An 18988-nucleotide genomic window follows, 5' to 3' on the forward strand; every position below is an offset into this window, starting at 1 on the left:
ATTGTAAACTACCAGCGAGCATCCGTTCCAGCGGAAATGCCCTGCGAAAGCCCATTTTACTCTTTGTCGAGGTCAATGCAATGCCTCTAACTTGCCCGTGTTCTCTCATCCATGCGTTCCCTCTTCCAGTCTCGGCGCAATTCGGCAAGAAACGATTGCCCTCGGCAAAAATTGATGTGCAATTCGTACTTCTATACTTTAGATTTATGCGAATTGCTTACCTTTTCTCAATCTGGTCTCACATCGTTTGTTTGTATTATTCAGTGACGTAACTCGCCGACCCCTGCCCCTAAGTGGACTTCTGTGAAAAAAACAGCTTCATAACTCCTCAGATTTCCTCCTCCAGTCTACATAAAGATTCCAATTCTGAATTCCCCCAGCATGCACCTCTCCACGGTAATTATCACCACTTTCCGGCTGTCACTGCCGCACATCGCCACGCGGGCAAATCCCACACACGTTCACGTTTCTTCGCCAATCCGGTTGTCACGAAACACCCCCCCCCCTCGCCACCTGCCCCCCGGGGCTCCGCTATCAACGTTTCAGGGTTCTGGTCCCACTCCTTCCTGCCGCCACCTCTCCCCTAACCTTACAGCCAATCACAGCTCTCCGAGTCTCTCCTGTGCGGAGGTGGGGGGGGGGGTGCCGGTGGCCCAACGTCGTGACTCATGTTTCCCACCGAGCGTCACCTTCCTCACCCCCCCCTACCACCACTACCACCGCTCCCTCAACCGTGTATGAACAAATGAGCAATATCTTGAGATGACAGCCGGTAGCGGGAGGAAGAGGAGGTAGTGGGGGCGGGCGTTTGGAGGAAGCCTGCGAACGGAGGAGGAAGAATAGGAGTTAGATGGGGGACGAGGATGAAGGAGGAGGAATGATGCGATGATATCAGTGCCTCGGAGACGGACTTCTCAGAACTTCCACCGGGCTTGCGTAACCCACGCAACACGAGACGTACGCGAGGATGCCGGTCGCGTTTGGGGCGATACGCAAATGCGCGTCGCGCTGCATCCATTGCGCCGTGTTATTGTTTCGCGGAGCAAATGGCGACGTTACGTTCGGCACAGCATTGTGTGTTTTGTCGTCGTCGTTTAATCCGCAATAAAATAAGAGGAAGGTCGCGCACTACTCGGGCGTTAACCGAAACGCCAAACAAAACTCGGTGGTTTTCAGCGTAAAACTTGCCACGGACCACTGTCCCCCAGCAGTGGTGTGGCAGGCGGGCAGACGGGCAGGCGGGCACGCGGGCGCGCGCGAGCGACCGTTTATTTATATATTCCATTACACGACACGTCAATGAGATAATTAGGCCGAGACCAAAATACACGACCCCCATTAGCGTGTTATTTTTGCTAAATCAATCCAAACACCACTCCAATGGCGAAGGCAGCGGTGGTTACCAATGGCTTTTACACAAACAAGGGCAGGCGTGCGCGGCCCCCTCCTCGATCCGATTACTTTAAAAACGGCCAATAACTAAAGCCAGCCGTTGCCGCAATGACAACAACAATAAAGCGCTGGACTTCGCCGCGCAAACTGCGCGTAAAAAAAAAAATAGATTTTCCCCCAAAGCGGCGCGGGAACTCGAGCCCTTGCGCGCCATTGACCTCGGCTGCTCGCGCCGGTCACATGGCCTGTTATCGGTGACACCTACAGGACAGTGTACCCTTGCGAACGCATGCACACACTCACGTACGCACACACGCACACACGTGCGCATTCCCAGTTTGCGCGACTAACTGGGGCCACGTGCTCAACTGCGTCGCTATAAAAGGCTTCTGTTCCGCACCGTGTTTCCAAACAAACACTCGAGTCTTGAGACGCAGGCGGTTCGGGGTGGCTCAGTCGGGGCTCGTAATGGCCTGGGTCAGGGACACTGAGCTGCGGCTGCAACGGTGAGCGGAGAAGCCTGAGAGGACGTCGACCGCAGAGACGGAGCGATTATATCACATTCCTGTGCAGGAACCGCGCAGATTGTTGCAGCACGAGAGATGGCGCAGTCTTGGCTGATGATGACTAAAACCACATTGATCAAGGTTGCCACTTGGAAATCACAATATAGCAGTGCAATTTCCGTGTTAGAGGATATCCCGCAGAAGTGGACATCACAGAAGTACTTCTGAGAATCCTTTCTCACACAGAAGGGGGTTGGGGGGGGGCAGCACTTCCCTGCCCATCCTGCTACAGAGCAAGTCAGATATCAGTATTGGTCATCGAGGTGATAAACCTTGGCAGTACACCAAGTGGACTAATTACCAACTGTTTCAATCTGTACGAGGGACAGAGCGTTGCCCCCCGCGAGTATGGAGGGTTGTCTCCAGGAGTGGCCGTTTCCTCCCGCTTGCGCAAACAAACCAACTGGCTGAAAACATCTTAAATAAAAATGACTTTGGGTGGCTTTCCTGGATGAATAAGAATATAAATAAGTAATTATCCCGGCCCAATGGCTACTGCACAGGACACGACCAAAGCCACATCCGGTTTATAAAATCCACATCACCCGAGTGAATTTGCCAAAATCGTCCGATGTCTGCACACACGTGCGTCGCATCGCCAGCCGGGGCCGACAACGCACCACGTGACCAAATCGCCGGCGATCAAGTGGGAGGTGCAGAAGAAGCCTCCTGCCACCACCACTGCCGCTGCTGGCACCAACTGCCACCGTGGCAACGTGAAGGTCACGGTGACCGTGCGAGCCATGGCCAGCTGGCCCACCACTCTTTCGTCCGTGTTTAGTAAGGGGTGGAAAGTTGGGGGGGGGGTGCGGTGACTTTTTCGGGGGGCACCTTCGAAAAGAAAAAGCTAACGAGGGCAGGTCATGGGCGGCGGGCATCCTTTTATGCAAAGCTAGCTGAGCGTGGGCACTTCTCCCCACTGCCACTATGGTGCTTCTACGGGGCGGCGGGGGGGGTAAAGGAAAAACGTGCTTATCTCGCCATGCAGGGGCACGGCTTTACAAAGCTGATTAAGATCACGGGGAAGGTTCGCGGTCCGCATGGAAATCACGTTTCCACCGATTTACACTTTTCTCACACTTTTCCCTATAAGCGGCAGCCTGAACCTGTCTCAAAAAACAGGCCGCGTTGGACACTCAGAGTACAACACCCCGCCCCGCCTTATAAATCTCACCGAGATCAGATGTAACTTTTGTTTACTGTGATACATAAACAAGTGTTGCACAACAGCAGGACATTTTAAAGGTTAATATGGCACTGGACGCATTACAGCCCTGTACGTAGCAGGCGAAGTAATGACACCGAGAGAGACGTAGACGGGACGACACGCATCGGAGGGATGAACCAATGGCCGTTAACAAAAGCGAGAAGTCGGCTTGAGCAGGACGAGTCGCTGCAACGGACGCTGGTTTGTAATGGAGACGAGCAACGTTGGCAGATGAAGGACGGGCCAATCCCCCCCCCCCGCCCAGGGCGGTCCCCGTCGTGGAGATGGGGCGATCGACTGCACGAGCTACGTTGAAAAACCACAGACTATGGTGGTGGCGGCGGCGGCTTGGGGAGAGGCCTTCATCCAGCAGTCGAGAGACCATTCCTGCTGCTGCTGATACAATACAGTAGATTTCGATTTAAAGCTTTCGTGACTGCAGGGATTCATCTTCTTGGTTCATTCGGTAAAGTCACGTAGAAAGAATTTAATAAAATAATAAAAATAAAACATAATAAAATAATTCTCACGACGTTTCGGCCACAACGCAAGTAGCCGTCTTCAGGTGAAGAACAGGTCTGTCAAGGAGACAGAATTATTTTATTATGTTTTATTTTTATTATTTTATTAAATTCTTTCTACGTGACTTTACCGAAAGAACCAAGAAGATGAATACAGTAGATGACAACACAAGTGGGGAGCCCCTTATCCCTAAGTGGGGTGACAAAAGGCCTGCGCATATATATAGGTCGACTCAGCCTCAAATGAGTACCGGAGAGACAAAGGTGGTTAGGCGTGGTACTGGCCACACCAGGTATTAGCTAACACCGCTTGCCTCAACAGCCTGTCCAAGCTATGGAGGGGTGGGCGGGGTGGGATCTTTGTCTTTGTATATGTACACGTCCGTAGTACAGGTCATCGCTTCCTTCCTTCTGCTCGTCACCCACAGCTATTGCAGTCACCACACGACCGCCGCCTGCCAAGACAGTAACCCGACGTGCGTCAAGCTCGCAGGCGCTCTTCACTTTGATCCAGACGTCAGTGCAGGAGTCTCGGCTTGCAATGATGGACTTACTCACCTCCCACAACCATCCTCACACCCCCCACACCATAAATCGCGATCCATTGCAAGAATCAATTATTTATTTTTTAATAAACACCTGCGGTGGCTGGAGCGGTCTTCGGTGACTGGAGTTGCCGCACGAACCGATGACACACGGCGCGCGTACGAAAACGTCAATTCTTACGCGAGCTGCAATTCAATGCGCGTTCCGCGGGTCTTCGAGAATCGGCATTAATCATTGCATCGATGCAACGCTACACCCCTGTTGCAACACCACGTGCGTACGTATTTACACGTTTGTATGTATCATACGCAATAGCTTGGCCATGTACAACGACAGTGCATTTAAAACAACGTGCTAGCATTGTGCGTAACTGACCTGTGTGTGTATAATACACGCACCCTGTCGCGGCACCTTCGGTAAAGAACTCCGCCAACAACAACAATCACCGCCACCACTAAGTGGTGGTGCCGTCACCACGGAGCTTTTGCCATGCTAGGTGCATCACCTGTACGGTCCAACGGATCGTTACGATTCACGGTCGCGATACAAAATCGGGGTTTTTTTTTTCCCCACATCTCGTTTTTGTCATCCTGTTTGCGTTGCTTCTGGTTTGTTCCGTCTCCCGTGTGCGTACGGCCTCGCTCGCTCCAACGTTACCCACCCCTGCCGGTCATCTGTGAACAAGAGCTTCACATAGCTCATGGGAATCCTCCAGGATTTCACGCATCGGGACGAATCCACGGCGGCGGCGGTAACCGCGAGTGCAAGAATTGAGGCCGGCGTCGACAACTGGACATCGTCCGTCACGTGGAACGAGTTTGGCGGCGACCCCCTGGCTTGCGAGCGAAGGGGTGGGGATAAAAACCCTTCGACCAACACGCCTGCCCAACCCACCAACATACCTATCTCTTGCTGACACCCACAACCCCGTGCACAGTGCATGCATGCACGGCGCGTGTGTGTGTGTGTGCTGTGACCAGTATTACTGGTTCTTTTCTTAAGGATCACACAGCTATCCTGAGAAATATTTGTTTAAGTTTGGTCTTGGCTTTTCAACTTCGTTTCTGCAATTTCAACAATCAAAGCTGTCAACCCATACGGTTTACCCAGTATTCTTGTACAGGGAAATTGAGTTCAGGTCTATGCGGCGTACAGCCGTTTCAATACGGGCAAAATAAAAGTGTCTATTTGTTTGTGTTTCTCCCTTGTGATGTAATAAGGTAGGGCACAGATAAGGGGTTGACAGGTATGCAATTTCTTCTTTAAAAAAAAGACACATCGTACAGTCCGTCCATTCAACGATATTTACATCGCCGATTGTGCCTCCGAATGACGGCCGATTCATGGCGTAGACAACGATGGTAACGAAGCGAATGCACCGATTAGACAACAGTGAAATTTCACCAACCGTCCTTCGTAAATCAGAAAAAACTCGCCGCTTTAAACCAATGAGCAATTGCATGCGTTCTACATACAAATATTCCCGTGTAGCCTCCTAGACTACTGGGGGGGAAAGTGCTGATGATGAGCACCATTCGAGGGTGGGACAGACAGCGCACGAGGGCGGCTGTGCGGTTTAAGCACGACAGCCTCGATTTGCCGATGTGTGCTGCACCAAGTGTACTCTCATCCGAGGCTTGAGTCAATCCCACTTAAGGCCGAGTCAACAGAGGCACTCGGAGGCGACCACTCTCAACCAGCGATATGTTTCGCTACGGCTGTGAATCAATCCTCAGGTCGTCGGGGTTCATCGGGCACCGCCCCACTCCCCCCCGCTGTTTCATACACTGCCATACGTATGTGCAGCACCCAGGCACTTTTAAATGATTCCTCCAAATTACACTCATGAACATTTTCCATTTTAACGCAATAGAGTTTGCCTAATTTCGTTGCTTTATTTAATGTTAAATGTAGAGTTTGTTGTCCTTCCCCCGCAACTCCGATTTCGCACGGTTGGTTATGTACGGTGTGAAAGAAGTTATGTACGGTGTGAAAGAAGTTGACATTAGTCATTGCCAATTATTTTCCTACTAAGACACAAGTGGACAATGAAGATGAATGAGATGGAACAGAATGGTATTTGTAAGCGTGTTGAAGCGTGGTCAGTCTCCGCAACCCGACACGGCTTTGGGGAGGGCCTTCAATCCAGTGACTAATGGCTGCAATTTATTCACAATATGCATTGTGATTTTTTAAATAAATGAACATAATGCGATTGTGGTTTCTCTCAAGAAAGTTTAGTTGCAGCAAAGGACAACTGACTCACTCAAGCGCATGTGCTGCCAATGGGCGCATTAGTCACCGCCAGCGTGACTGTACACGGCACGTGAGAAATCAATTTACGACAACGAAGGGGCATAACGACGCGTCGACTCGTATAAACTCGTGAGCTCGCGAGAACGTGCCTGCAATCGCGAGGGTGAGAACCGTCATTCTCATATCCGTGCACACACGTTGGACGCGATGGGTTCACATCACTCCCGAAGCCGCTATAGAAGTGCTATCCAATCTATCGAAAATGGTTCTTGGATTGAATCGCGACAATTCACCGACTCGCTCGGGGAAGCGAATCGTTACATGCCTACAAGTACTTCTGAATAATAATAATTTCCCATAACACTGTAAATCCTCCCATTAGCAGGGTCGCACCTCCGATTAGCACAATTGGCTACGCCCGGTGCGTAAGAAGTTCAACATACGTACGTACAACAATCCATCTGTGAACGACTGTCTCACCACACTGTGCTGGCCCGTGGGGGTTGTGTGGCTATACTTCTCCATGCTGGTCAGTGTGGATTGGGTGAACTGGCAGGGAGGGGTGGGGGGGGCTCAGGGACCGGTTCAGACATCACTCTCAAACGACGTGAGCCCGTGGCTGGGAAATCCAACTCAGGTGGCCGGCCGGGTTCAACGCTCGGTGCACCAACTGCTGTGCCACCGCCGCTCCACACCCCAAATATCGAGTAACAAAACAGAAAATATATTCAAGCAAGAATTACGCAATCGTGTCATTCTGAGATCACAAGGCTGACTAAAACCACAAGGGCTAGAGAACAACCGGAACACATCTCTGTGGCAATTTACACGAAAGACTAAACTATTTTTCTTATTTAACCAGGTAAGGCACACTGTGGAGCTATTTAACTATTTTCAGAAGCGACCTGGCCACAAATGATACCATCAATGTGTAGGGAAAAACCGAAGGACCCGGAGCAAAATCCACGTGACCACGGGAAGAGAGACACGCCAACTCCAAAAATACAGCAGGCGTCACGGTCAGGATTAAACCCACGACCTCCCGCGTACCGGGTGAGGTAGTTAACATCTCGTCACCGTGGCGATAGAGTTGTTCCACTGTGCAGGCATCGGCAAATGTTTGAACCAAAATGACATTCGCCAAAACGTGAATACGGGAGGCCCGAACTTTTTATTTGCCCCTTTTTACCCACAATGCCAGATGGTAAAATGCAACCACCATGAGACCGACAGCAATTATGACCGCATCTTGGATGGCAAGGCGACTCACTCGCATATTGTTCGTCGGTGACAATCGCCTCCTGAGTCACCAACGCTGGCAGCCGCTTATGAAACGACGCTTGTGAAACACGAGCTGCTCACTTTGAGACAACTACTTGCCGCCGGATCACGTACAAATGTGTTGCGTCAGGCCACGTCCCTCGTGTCAGCGCCTCAACTCCGTCTCGCTTCCCACCCACCCCGCGTGAGTTGTCTTTGACAAGCCCATGCAAATCTCGATTTCGAGTTTCTCCCCGGGTGGAGGGGGGGGGGCGAGGGATATAATCTTAAATGTGTATTTATGCAGAACTCTTCGTACCGTGCGTAGCCAATCGTGCCAAATCGGAGGTGCGGGATATATCCGTATCCCGATCTGGTTAAATCGGCACGTAAGCGACACGTGAGGTTCATATCGAATGCGAGCTCTTTACCTCTCTCTCGCTGTGGCATATGCATACATTCTAATCGCCTGGCACGCACAGTTTTACAAATCGCGAAATTGGGGAGATTTGCCCAACGACTAAAGCTAAAAAGGTAACTATTTTGATTTTACCAAGGTAAGGCCCACTGAGCTATATAGCCCTTTGTCAGAAGTGATTTGGCCACAGATGATAGCTCAACAAAGCGGCTTATCACAAGGGACGGACTATTATAGCAGCCAACCAGGGGGACCCGGAGAAAAATCTAGGCGACCACGAGGAGAACAAACAAACTCCAAATATACAGCAGGCGTCGGGGGTGGAACCCACGACCTCCTGTATACCAGGCGAGGAAGTTAACATTTCTCCACCGTGAGGCCCCCAACAGCGCGGTGTACTGCTGTACAGGAAGTGGTCCGTGCAACACAAGTTGAGCAGAAAACCAGTGCATGCAAACACGAATGCACACACACTGCTCCTTGCTTTCTTACCCAGTAAAGCCTCACCGAGTCTCAAACGATTTTCAGGAGGGTCCTGCCAAGTTTTAGCAGTAGAGGGCGATATTGCTGCTGTGTGTAATCCCAATAGAGAAATTTGCAGAATAGTTACATTACAGAGGTTTTTTTTTAAAGGTTTATTTAACTTAACTAATAATGGTTAGTTTATTAAACATTTTGTTTAATAACACAAAGAAAATCAATGCTTGCAGAAGTAGCGCATTTAAGAAATGTGGGTCACTGGAAATAGCCCATCTCCCACTTTGACCACGTTTTCGTGACTGCAGGGATTCATCTTCTTGGTTCTTTCGGTAAAGTCACGTAGAAGGGAAATAATAAAATAATACATATAAAACATAATAAAATAATTCTCACGACGTTTCGGCCACAACGTAAGCAGCCGTCCTCAGGTAAACTCTTAAGATTCGCTGTAAACGCCAAACGCGCTTCAACGGCCGCCAAACCATAGCAACTCATGGATAATCCTGAGAGAAGTTGGGAAAAATGTCGCCAGCCACCCTACACGGCGGCTGCCTTGGTTTTAATCCCAAAGTTAAGAGAACGACGACAAACCAGCCATTGCCCATCCCCTTCAAACCAGACCCGGCGACACACGCCGTTCAACGTGGGCAAGCCTTGTGCTATCACATGGAATTGCCCTCGCCAAACATACAAAGTGTCGTTCGGATGACGAGTGGGTGACGTGGATGATGCGTGCGTGACGTGCACGATCCTCTGTTAATCCTCCCGTAGGTTGTTTACTCATCAAACCATTAATGAATTCACAGATATTTCTCAATCCACTGTCTGGATGAATGAGAAGGCTTTGGTCATGCCAGGTTGGCCATGGGGTTGCATTCAAGTCATCTGTTGAAGCAGCAAGTGTTCAGATTTACATGGACGTTGGTTAAATAAACCGGGCCCACCGTCTAATCAGTGCATTCACTTCGTTATCATCATTATCATCATCTACGCCACAATTCGTCATCGTTCAGAGACCCAATTGGGTGGTTGTTAAATATCGTTGAATTGACGGCTGTACGATGTTTCTTTTAAAGAGGACTAAGGTGGAAATTGTAAAAAGGAAGTTTAAAAGGGAAGACACAAAGTTTAGCATCTTCATCTGCAACAAAGTGACCTCGGAAAACCAAATCGACAAAGAGCAAAAAAACAGGTAAACAAAGTTCCGTTTGAGTTGCGTTCTGTACAACAGTTGAAGCAATGTTTGATCTCGCGTCGCCACACTCGTCAATGTGTGGAGTTGGTGAATAGTAAAGAAGGGGGGGAGGGGGGGCGGGGTCGAGGAGGGGGTTATCTCACGACCCGGTTCTGATGTAGAGGTCACTCGCCATGGATGATAATTTATGTGGCTGAAAATCGACATCAGAAATCGAGCTCGGGCGTGCCAACCGCTGAGACGTTGCTGCACCACATACTAAATTTACCCAAAGTCATTGCGCACTCCCCCGTCACGACCCTACGAGGCCGCTGGGCCACCCCCGCGTGGGAGGATATCCTGACCGCAAGTTGCTAATTGTTATGATGTATGTAGCTCGTGTACGTAACAATAATATCAGAAGATTTGTTTATACTGGAGGGATCCGATTAACTATTTTTCACAGATGTCCAGTAGGCTGCTGCTGTGGACGGCGGCAGTGACGTGCGCTGGTCGCTTGAGTTCTTATCCGGTTTACACAAATAAACTTGACTTGACCTTTGACACACCTCGACGTTTTTGACACTCCGGTACCAGACCAATGTCGTACAAATTGAAGATGCCCACCGTTTCCCCTGCAGCGGGGTCTTGAGATGCGGTTGCATTTAGGGCCTCCGCTGCAAGGGATCCGCCCCCCCACATCGCGACGTTTCCGCATCGGTAGCGCAAGCGTGGCGCAAGGGCCGGGGCCCGTGCCCCCCGCGACAAGCCACCCGTGCCGAACCACTCACCGGTCGTGTTTGCTCTGCCGGATGCAGCCCTCGATGATCTCCTTCACTTCAGGGAAAGCGACCTTGTTGAAGCTCGCCGGCTTCACACCCTGCACACGGCATGCGGGGGGGGGGGCGGGGGACATACAAGATCATTTAACTGCACGCGTGTTTGTGCGTGCGACCCAAGTTCGATTCGCGCTCGCGGCCCATGCCGGTGACGATTACCTGAACCGGTCCGGGCCTCCCCTAGGTTGACTCGGCCTTAAATTAGATCCTGGTGCGTACTGCGTGAAAACATCGCAACTTGCCGTGCCGACCTTCATAGGTGCTTGCTAACAGCGCTTGCCCCAACAGTCTGCTAAGGCTATACGGGGGATATTTGTGGGCGTGTATCTGTGTATTAATGTGCATGCAGGTATGCATCTGCGTGTGTACGTCTTTGCGTGTGTCCGTTTACTTGCGTATGTGTGCGTTTGTGTGTGCATGTGCATGGAAATGGATTTGGGCGTCTGTGTGTCTCTTTAAACGTATCTGCACGTGCGTGCGTGTCTGTGTGCGCGTCTGTCTGTGTCCGTGCCTGTCACTTTCGTCACCCCTATCATTCCCTCCACTTCCCGATGCTTTCATCGAAGCTCCGGCCTCATTGTGGGTGAAGTCACGTAATTACCTGCCGCTCGTGTATTATTAACGTGACCTTTGAAGTTATATACAGGCAATTCGGTCTATCAATCAGGAAACAACCAATAGAAACGTCCTGCATTTCAAATGTGTAAATACATAAAAAAATTTTTTTTAAGAGGCACGTGTTTAGACACATACAATCCGTCGGGCCGTTTGGCAGTTTTGGCCCAAGAATGAACCCCGAGTTCGGAGCTAGCGATGATTTCCGCACTGGCGAGCGCAACAAAGGAGGCAGGGCGTCTAGCATTACGGGGGTTTTCATAATTTATTGTTTTTGGGCAATGGAGAAAATTCACCAAAATTGGGCCACGACACAGCCACTCAAAGCCTTGGCAAACGCACAGAGAAGAGTGAGCGAGCACATTCGGGGGGTCTTTAAACAGCCGATAATGACGGTCGGCCGCCTTTTGATGGTCACCCCATTTTCCAGCGAGAGGCACAGTTTTTTTTTACTCATCTACGGCTCGATTGATCGGAAGAAGATAAATGCTGGAATTCCTTTTTTTGCGCGAGCAGGAAGCTTGCAGCGTCTCTTATTTTTTTTCCCCGAGCACATTTTTAGCACCGTTAATAATTCGAGAAAAAGTAACCCCCCCCCCGCCCCAACAAGAAAAAGTCAAGTCGGCCTATCTGACATCACCCATACACGGCTAATTAGAGACCACGGCAAGTCGGCAATTTCCCCCGGACAGGCCCGGCAGAAACACCACACTCGTGCTGGCATGAACAAAAATTACACTTAGTTATTTTTGGATAAATTCTTGGAACCCAAGTAAGAAATGTCAGCACGATACGTTTAATGAATTAAACAAATTAAATTGCACGCAAGGCGATTTTATACTTCCCCCCCCCCAACCCCAAAATATATATTTTCTGCTGAAGATGGAGTAAACGTTTATGGATTCCTGTTGGGACAATGTGTAAACCGAGACAGAATGGCCCCCACCTGTCTGTCTGCATGCCCTGCTGGGCAGTAAGTGGGGGCAGGGGGAGGGCCATGGGGGGGGAGGCGGGGCAGAAACCAAGGTGACACCACAGATGTTAAGTGGCAAAGAAACAACCGGTATCTACTACACAAAGCAGCTGTAGGAGAGGGGATTAAACACGAAGCAGCTTATTTTTAAAACGCGTGACGGATGTGGGTTCGAATCGCACCTCAGATTACAATGCAATTATTTTTGACCCCCCCGCCCCGCCCGCCTCTCCACCCCCATCGCTGGGCTGCGATCTCCTATCTCCCTCGCAGCCCACGCCAACACAACCCTGGCTTTCCCAGGCAGTCTCCAGTCCAAGCACCGACCAGGTTCAAAGCTGCTTGGGTTAAGCAACCTGGTGCGTTCGGTGCACGATGGGGTTAGTTGGTGAAGAGACTTGCTTGTGGGTGAAGCAGAGGTTAGAAGAAGGAAGTAATATCTGAGATGAATATGAAGAAAACTAAAAGTTATAACCAACGGTTTAGCAAAGGCCTAAGATTGAATGTTAACGTATTGAAATGTGTGCAAATATAATAATTTAAGGAATTCGGGCAAATCGTTTAATCCTGCGATAGGCAGGACAGAGACGCAAGAGAGAATCACTCGTGCTGGGAGAAAATTTATTGGTCAATGAGAATGTTCTTGTTGGTTCTTTCGGTAAAGTCACATAGAAGAGAAATAATAAAATAATACAAATAAATATAATGAGAAGTTTCACGAAGGGACGATTACCGACGAGTTTCAATTGGAAACGGGATTCTTGGACTTTAGCCGGAACGAACTAAGGGGCACAAATGTCCCCTCCACCAACTAAAGAACAAGTGAGAACGTGACAAGTCAACCAAAGGGCAATGAAAAGGAGGATTTTAAACGTAAAATGGAGGTACAAAATAAAAAGAAACATTCAAGATTTTAGAATTAAACCAAGACAATAACAGGCATCATGAACAATGTGAAAACAAAAATGTAACGCAGTTGGGGGGGGGGGGGGGCATAACATTTCGCTGAGGATTACAGAACAGAGAGATAGGCCCAAGCATTAGCAATGGAATGGAGACGATGGAAGGGAGGGGAAGAGAGGGAGACAGAACAATGAGATGCGTGTGATGAGAAGAGAAGATTTTGGAGGAGAAATCTGGATGGAAGTGGCAAAAGATTGTGAAGAGTGGGAGGCAACGGGGAAGGCAGGTCTCTCTCTCCCCGTGGTCGCATATATTTTTCTCTGGGTCCTCCGGTTTTTTCCTCCACATGCGTTTAGAGTATTTGGCTGCCATTTATTTCCACGTGATAAGCCACTTCGTTGAGCTATTATTTGTGATGGCAAAGTCGCTTTTAGAAAAGAGCTATATAGCTCAGTGGGCCTTACCTGGTAACATTTAAATAGTTTATAGTCAAAATAGAGAGGGGCGCCGGAGTCAGTGGGTGGGTGGGGTGGGTGAGGTGGGTGGGGTGGGTGTAGTGGGTGACTAGGTGGTTTGAGTGGGTGGGTGACTGAGTGGGTGGGTGACTGGGTGGCTGGCTGGCTGGGTGGCTTAGTGGGTGGCTGGCGCGCTGTGCACTCACGCTGGTGACGCGGCGGTAGATTTGCGCGGCGTTCTGGCACTCGGAGTAGGGGTACTCGGACGTGGCCATCTCCAGCATGCACATGCCGAACGCGTACACGTCCACCGACTCGTCGTAGTGCTCCTCGTACATCTCCGGGGCCATGAACTCGGGCGTCCCTGCCACGCAAACGTCGCACGCAAGTCAATGTCTCCTCTTGTTCGTTGTCGTCGTCGTCATCATCATCATTATACAATCAGAAGAGAGGAATTCGCCGTCGAGGACAGCTATCGTGGGGACAGAACGATGACATTGGCTCAAGTGCAAGAGCCACATGGGACGTTACATTGCAAAACTGAGATGGTGATGGCTTGGAGACAATAATTTATTAATAAATAGATCATGACTGATGAGGATTCCCTGTGGCACTGTCTGTGAAGAGTAAGATTTCGTCAAGAATAGGCAGCCTAATCACGTGACTATCACGAATGCTCACTTACCGCTTCTGCACTGGTGGCATTAAATGCGTCTATGGAAAATGTAAGCCACATTATTATTATATTTCTTTTCATTTTCACACCAACAGTGTTATTGACAAACATGTTGGGTTTGTCTGTGCACTACTGCCAATGCAGTATCACCTAATCGTTCATTTTAATTCACATGTCACCGGGCTGGGGAAAATTGCTCAAGCTGCCCACATTTATTGAGCCACGAGATTGAGCCACAAAATCCTGAAAAATAAAATTTTATCATAATAAATAAATGTTTCCTGCGTGCCGTTCCCCCCCCCCACCTCTACGCACGTCTCATTAGATGGCGATGTGTGTTATTTAGCACCAGTCAAGCTCGGCAGCCAGTTATCCCATTCCCGTAATTATCCAGCACGGAGAGCGTAAGGTATGATTTCCCCAACCTTACAATTACGTATGTTAGCAATGAGACGGAAAAAAAAAAAATATATTTTTTAAAGTTAACTACAGGCAATCTGCAGCAAAACAATTTCTCTCATTGCGATGCCCACAGGTGATAAGCCCCCGGCTGTTGGGCGCCTTGCATTTAAAGCATCATCTTACGTTGCAACCACGACAAAGATGAGCACGCAGCAGCCGCCAAACCTCTCACCCTAGAGAGTAGACAAACGCCAAGCCACTGCTGGTTCTATGGACCAGTGACTAAAATCACCCGAATGTCTCAAATCTCACCAGATCTCCCGTAACGAAGCAGAAGTGAGCCTGGACATCGCTTGGATGGGCAACCGCCACGCATAATAATAGGTTTCTTAGAGACTGCTACAGGGCTACACTGTCATCGGAGGTCAGCGTGGTAATAATGCACGGTTGTACCGTAACACGCTGCAAATTCAACACAATGATCTCCCGCCGCATAGCCTAAACAGACTGTTGGGGCACCACCGCCTTCACCAACGTGCGCCGATCAGCGCGAATGAAGGTCAAATAACTTCCGCAATCCGCGCGGCGTGGGGAGGCCCTCGTCCACCAATGTGTTGACAAAAAGGCTGCACGTGAACTCGAGCAGCAGAGATCGCAACCGGGTACCCTACCCGATACCCGGCTACCCGTACCCGGCCGGGTACCCGTTTGCGACCCTGGTGCGGCCGGGCACGGCTACGGGTAGGCCGTGAGTCACTGGTGAGTAACTGTTCGTCACTCATTTCCCAACGTCTTGTCTCTTCTCACAATTCAAGTTCCTAGAATCAACCCACCCACGCCTGCAACATGGCTTCATCCCAGAGGTCGCAATCAGGTACCCGATACCCGTACCCGGCCGGGTACGGGTGTAGGGTACGGGTACGGCCGGGTACGGGTACCCGTTTGCGACCCTGGTGCGGCTGGGTACGTGTACGGGTAAGGAATCAAAACCCGTTTGCGACCTCTGTCGAGCAGGGGGTCGGCAAACCTGTGGCTCCGGAGCCGCAAGCGGCTCTTTAAAGACCGCTGCTTTGCGATGTTGTTCATTGACGACCCACCGTCTGGTACTCACCACGTGCATCATTGCAGGCTCTTGAAATACTGAGGTTTTTTAGTTGTTACCGAATTCGAAAAAAATGGCTCTTCTTGTCATTTTGGTTGCCGACGCGTGTATTCGAAATACCGCCAAGTGGGATATAACATTGGCAACTTTGCATGACCCATACCAAGGACAAATCGGTTTAATAATTTGTATCAAGTGATAGTGCGGTGATTATGTAATTTGCGTTTGGAAAAATTCTCTTTGAACTTGTTCGGCAAATTCTAGATTTGAATTCTAGATTTGTTCAGCAAAGCTTACATGGTCGTATCTCTTGGTCTTACAAGAAAATACAGAGCAAAGAAACAGCCAAACTTCCTGATATGGCTTTTTTTGGCCCCAAATTATTTTCCAATTGTGCCATGGGTGTCACTTGATGAGATGAAGAAATTCCCAGGAGGAACCGTCACAGCCGGGGAGCAGCGCCGGAAGACGAAATCGCGGAACCCCTTCGGAGGATACTTCAATAAACATCCTCACCCACATTTTGTGTGACGCCTTTCACATTCCCTGCCAAAGTTTGTTTGTCACATGCCCATGCCAATCAAAGCGAGAGAGCAACATTCGTCGCATAATCATTGAAATTGAACGAATTCCTAGAGCTGGAACAGAGTCAAATTACACAATACATTTTTGTTTAATAATGTTTTGCGTGTAGTCATTGGTGACAAGGGCTGAGGCCGGCATCTCACTACAGCTGAGAACGCGGTTTAATCACAGGCGGCTAAATCATGGATTCGAAAAACCATCTCCCTTAAAAGGATTCCATCCTAGGTGGCCGGGTGGCTCAGAGGTCAGTTCTGAGCTGGCACGGCCAAGACGATGAGTTTGAATGCAGGCAGGTGTATGCGATTAAAACCGCGTCAATTGCAGTGTGTGGCTGATTTCACAATTGAACCTTATGGAGGGAACCCCGGGGTTCCATAAGCCCCTGGCTCTCGCACAAAACATTATATTATAATGTAAACAAAAGCTTTGCTCTTTTTCACCAATGGGTTTGAAGGATGGTGGCAAGTGTTGTCTTGTTAAACTATGCCTTTAAAACTGAAAACTACTTACCTGCAGTAGCTCTTTAAATACACTATCGAAAAAAATATTTACACCCCCTCTGTCTTTCATCGTGTTTCTCAGTGTGGATTTGTGAACACACTTTGTAAACAGTACGTAAAATAGTACGCATTTTCAATGCGCTGTTAATATTGTAACAAGCGCTTATAACAATGTTACTCTACAGAGCAGTGGGTCGCCGCTCCTCTTATCCGCATTGATACGAGCGGTATGTGGGGACTATGGCTGAACCGCAAAAACACCGATCTGCACAGATGCATACGGACAAGAGAAGTATGATCAAACAGGAGGAATTCACGGTGCAACGCATCTCATCTGTTAAATATCTGCAGGTAATAGGATTGTCATCGATTGATCCTGGCTGCAGACATTGGTAGGCCAGAAATAATAATGAAGAGAAGAGAGCAGTTTCACTGTATTATGCATAGCGTGATGACAAATAAAGGACTTAAGTCGTGTAGGCAGTTTGAGCAGCTTTGGATAAGACTTATGATCCTGCCCATACACGAGCATGGAGTGCGTTCGCTTTTTCAGCTCTTCTGCGCATTCGTCCTCACTGCGCTTGGATGACATGACAACAGAATGATCCGCGCCAGGTGGGTCACGGCGTTCATGTGCGCGGTGGGACGGGGGTCGTCAAAAACTAATTAATTAATTAATTACTTCCGTTCATTCGTCATTCGGGACCCCGGAGTCCCACCATAAGGTTCAATTAAACAATCACATTAAAGTTGACGCTGCACTTAATATGGCTAAATTCCAGCTCGCATAATAGAATATCTGTTCAAATGCCTTGCGACAAACATTACTCTCACATGCAGGAAGGGGATTATGAACGTGCTGCCCTCTACTGTGTGGACCCCAGACCGCTTGAATGGATCTCAGAAGTAGCTCTGTAATGTCTGCTTCTGTATGTATGTATGTACCAATGACTTCTTTCGCACCGTACGTAGCCAACCATGCTAATCGGAGGTTCTCTAGCACTAAGGGGTTGCAATGTCATTAGCACAGCTGAGATGAAACTGGGGAAAATAAATTAACAAAAAACATTAAACATGAACATTCGCCGCCCACACTCACCGATGACACTCTTGGCGAAGGAGGCCCTCTTGAGCGTGGCCAGCCCCAGGTCCCCGACCTTGACGGAGCCCGTGGGCCCCGTGATGAAGATGTTGTCGCACTTGAGGTCACGGTGGATGATGGGCGGGTCGCGCGTGTGCAGAAAGTGCAGCCCCTTGAGGATCTGTCGGCACCAGCTGCGCATCACCTTGATCTTCATCTGCTTGAAGCGCTTCAGGTAGCTGTGGGGGAAGGGATGTGGGTATGGTGGGGGGGGGTGTGATAACAGTGGAGTCAATTTAAGTCAATTTTATTCGACCAGGTGAGAACTCAGCTGACCAGGGGAAAGGTCTCAATTGCAAGAGTGATCGGCGACACAAATAATAAAGTACACAGAAATCAGAGGAAAAGCAAACCGTGTCACAAGAGGAATCAAAACATTTGCAGAGGGAGGCGAGGATAAGTGTCGCAAAACAATCCCCGAGACTCGCAACGATAAATGGAGCGTTTCTGTATAAAACACAAACAGAACCGCATTCCGTCTCTCCATATACGCATACAAAATGTGTTTTAGTCCATCGGCACCAAGGATTGAACAAAAGTGTACAGGCACAGCCGTCTGTCAATCCACTGCTGGATGACGGCCTCCCAACATCGTGTGGATCGTGGGGATTATTACTTTCCTGAAGGATGCTTCTCCAATGAATTTCGACACCCAGTGTAACTTACCCGGTGAAATTAATGGCATCTGCACTGTCGTTGCTAAAATTTCTACGACACTTTCAATGGGAACAATATGGCATGTTGGCTGGTTGGATAATGATTAGAAAAACTCGAGTGTCATAGATATCACTGCACTTGAGTACGTGTGCAGCAATCAATAACCACCTTCTCCAACCATTATATAAACGGAGTGGTAGCTCCTGCAATCTCTCATTTACTTGATACAGCTGTCGTGGCTGTGACGGTACCACCTGAAGACGGAAGCTTGTGTTGCCTCCGAAACGTCGTGATTTTTATTTTATTTTACTTTTTAATGT

General features: G+C 49.2%; 1 protein-coding gene across 13 annotated transcripts in view; it reads right to left on the reverse strand.

The window, feature by feature from the left end:
• Window positions 1-18988, reverse strand: part of LOC144943697 (uncharacterized) — a 127990-nt gene that overhangs the window by 55202 nt on the left and 53800 nt on the right. For all 13 annotated transcript variants that reach the window (XM_078871446.1, XM_078871440.1, XM_078871447.1 and 10 more), the window contains exons 4-6: window positions 17970-18190; window positions 13812-13969; window positions 10612-10700 (exon numbers count right to left, since the gene is read on the reverse strand). In XM_078871446.1, coding sequence (XP_078727572.1) covers window positions 10612-10700; window positions 13812-13969; window positions 17970-18190 — 468 coding nt within the window. The remainder of the gene's footprint in view (window positions 1-10611; window positions 10701-13811; window positions 13970-17969; window positions 18191-18988) is intronic.

This window comes from Lampetra fluviatilis, chromosome 32 (genome assembly GCF_964198595.1).
Source record: "Lampetra fluviatilis chromosome 32, kcLamFluv1.1, whole genome shotgun sequence".
Taxonomy (NCBI): Eukaryota; Metazoa; Chordata; class Hyperoartia; order Petromyzontiformes; family Petromyzontidae; genus Lampetra; species Lampetra fluviatilis.